The sequence below is a fragment of the Cystoisospora suis genome, assembly GCF_002600585.1.
Source record: "Cystoisospora suis strain Wien I chromosome Unknown contig_1718, whole genome shotgun sequence".
NCBI classification, from domain to species: Eukaryota; Apicomplexa; class Conoidasida; order Eucoccidiorida; family Sarcocystidae; genus Cystoisospora; species Cystoisospora suis.
The window spans coordinates 1,693-4,652 of record NW_027154518.1 but is presented as its reverse complement, the minus strand read 5'-3'; the positions used below and the strand labels follow the sequence as shown (position 1 = coordinate 4,652).

At 42.6% G+C, this 2,960-nt stretch overlaps 1 protein-coding gene across 1 annotated transcript in view; it reads left to right on the top strand.

The window, feature by feature from the left end:
* Positions 1 to 1,462: 1,462 nt before the first annotated feature.
* CSUI_003805 (cyclin 4) overlaps positions 1,463 to 2,960 on the top strand; it is a gene marked incomplete at its 3' end in the record, with an annotated part of 2,481 nt that continues 983 nt past the window's right edge. Inside the window, exon 1 of the mRNA XM_068064000.1 lies at positions 1,463 to 2,363. Within this exon, the coding sequence (XP_067924021.1) occupies positions 1,862 to 2,363 (502 nt within the window). The remainder of the gene's footprint in view (positions 2,364 to 2,960) is intronic.

Here is a 2,960-nt window from a genome sequence, read left to right as displayed (position 1 = left end):
ATTGTGCGTGAAATCGGATAGATAGACGGTGATGGATGTGCTTTTTTCGGCATTTGTTGTGCATGGGTCTCGCAATACCATAATCAGCCAGAGAGGAAGGAATGAACTTCACTAAGAATAGGGAGAGAGCAGAGTATGATGGAGATTTTGTTGCCCCTTTCTTGTAACTACTATTCGAGGTGTATATACACCCGGATGCACAACACATGTCGTGGTGATGTGTGTCTGGGGTGTACGTACACCTCGAACATCTCAGATCATGATGAGGTACATCCTCATGATCGAACCGTATCTTCTCTCTTTTAACAGTTTCGCCGAGTTTCAATTCTAATCGGCATTACCCTTGCAACTTTTCTTCTCGCCATCATCTTCTCGTCGTACCGGAGTGGTCTTGTATCTGAGCTCAGAAGGCGCTGGGTAAACCTCACATCCATGGCCCGTACCGCTAAGAAAAGAAGCTGACTGATCTGAAAGAGAAAATTGAATGGTCTTACACTGATAGATCAATTTACAGAGTGATGGACAGATACATATAGACCGATACACATCGCTGAGCCATCCGAGTTCTTCTGGACAACGACCACCCATTGAAGTTCTCCTGAGAAGTTAGCTACGCTCACGATACCTCCGCTACCTCTATATCCACCTTCTCTACAGTGTGGGAAGACAGGGAGGAGGTCGTCTTTGTCAAATTGCTTGTGATTCGGCTTTTTAACGTGCTATCTCTATCTAGCAACAGGATAGATACAACATCGACCATTTTTTCATTCCTCCTTCTTTTCCCTATGTGACTTCCTTCTTACACAGGGGTCGAGCTCTCTTTCTCTTCCTGTGAATACAAATGTGTTGGCCAGTAAAGAAGAAAGAGAAGGAAAGAAAAGCAGATCGAGAAGAGGAGGAAGTTGTACTAGAAAGACTTAGTGCGAGAGAAGTCTGTTGTTCTTTCTTAGGCTTCCACAGCAAGAAGGAAGAGAACGATGAATGCATACCACCTCACAGCAACAGATCATTGCTATGAAAGAACAAGAATAGATAGAAGAGATAAGATTACATTACTAGACTATGAAAGGAAAGAAGAATCTCTTCTTCTTCCTCACTCCCCTTTCTTCCCCTCAATACTGACTTTCTCCTCTCTCTCGTTATCTTCTTTCTACATCCTCATCGTGTCCATCCATCACCGTCTATCTATTTTTAGAGTGGACGATGCCTGTATAGATGCCTGTAGTATATTATATAGGTGTACATATCGATGTGCACATCGATGTGTTTATGCGATGTCTCTCTGTCCCCAGTCAGTCTACTATCTCTAATCTCCTGTGTATCTATCTTTCATCTACCCATCTCTCTTTATTCTATCTATCTATGTATCTATCTTTATCTATCTATCTATCTTTAATCTATCTATCTATATATGTGTATGTGTCTCTTTTTCTCTGTATTATCTCTCCCTCTGTATGTGTGAATGCATGTTTGCCTAGAGAGATAGAGGTGGAATTGTTCTCTTTACGAGTAGCAACTTCTTTCTTATCTTCAATTCTTCCTCTTCTTCTTTTTAATGAACAACATCTTCATTTCTCTTCTCTATCTCTTCCATTCCCCCTTATCCCCTCCTTGGTCTATCTCTTCTCAAGTGTAACTGTATCGGAGACTTCCTCTCTCTTTCATTCTGTCTTCTCTTTTTTCTATCATTCATACCATCTTTCTCTGTAGGTCCCTCTTCTATCTCTCATATCGATTCGTATCTTTCTCCTGTATTGCATGAGCGGCTATGATGTAGGTCTCAGTTCTTTTTCTTCGCTTTCTTCTTCTTTCCTTTCGGGGGTGATTTTTTTTCTTTCTTTCTCTTCTTCTTCTTCTCAGCATGCACACGACCTTATGCTGTCGGGTCCAGCCAGCTGTAATAGCCGTGGGAAGCATCTTTCTAGCAGCTTGTGATCTCAAGATTCCTCTCCCACCTGAGACCTGTTGGTTTGAGCTCTTCGATGTCTCTTGGAGTGACGTTATGAAGGTGTGTGAGGCCATTCTCTCTCTCTACGATCGACCTCTTCCTACATATGAAAAGCTAGCTGGGGGCGGGGCCACAGCTGCTGGCGCTAGTAGTGTGTCTACCAGTAGAGGTGAAGAGGGAAAGAAAGGAGGAGTAGACAGACTCTCAAGCCAGACACGAGGAGAAAGCAAAACACGAAAGAAAGAAGAATCTTCAGACCCAATGAAGAATAAGAAGAAAACGGACTCTTCTTCTTCCTCTTCTTCTTCTTCATTAGCTGGAGAGAGGAGTTTATCGGGACTGCAGCCAGGTGGTCTTCTTCTTCCTTCCTCGAATGGAGGCCCCTCATCTTCTTCTGGGCTGACCAAATTTGAAGGTGAGGAACTCTCTTTCTTTCTTTCTCAATCTTTCTTTCTCAATCTTTCTTTCTTCGTCTTCTCGACTCGCAAAGACGCTGAGTAATCGAGGTGTCTCAGCATGTGCACAGACTTCAGTTCAGAGTGTCTGCCTGCAAAACGGACTCCTCTAACTGGAATGGAGTTAAAGGACACGAGACAGAGAGAAGGAGAAGAAGGGGGAGATAGATGAGAAATAGATTTCTGTGTAGAAATGTCGACACCTCATCGCTCTTCTTTCTCTTCTTACGTCTTCTCAGGATAGCATACAGCAAGATATACAGCATTCCTGGCTCTCTACATCGCCCTGCAGAGTGTTTCACTCTAAAGATATATGTACATATATGTACGTGCATATATATATATATACATATATAGGTATGTGTGTATATGCTTACGTATATCTACATGTATATGGGTATGTATATAGGTGTGTGTGATATTCTTCGAAGAACGGTGTAGAGCGTTTTTGTCGAGTTCAGCATAAGCGAGGAGGAGAGAGGCTTGTAGCTGTTGGTAAAGGGAAGCGATAGAAAGAAGAAACAAGAGAAGAAAAAGAACCACTGGATGACTACAAA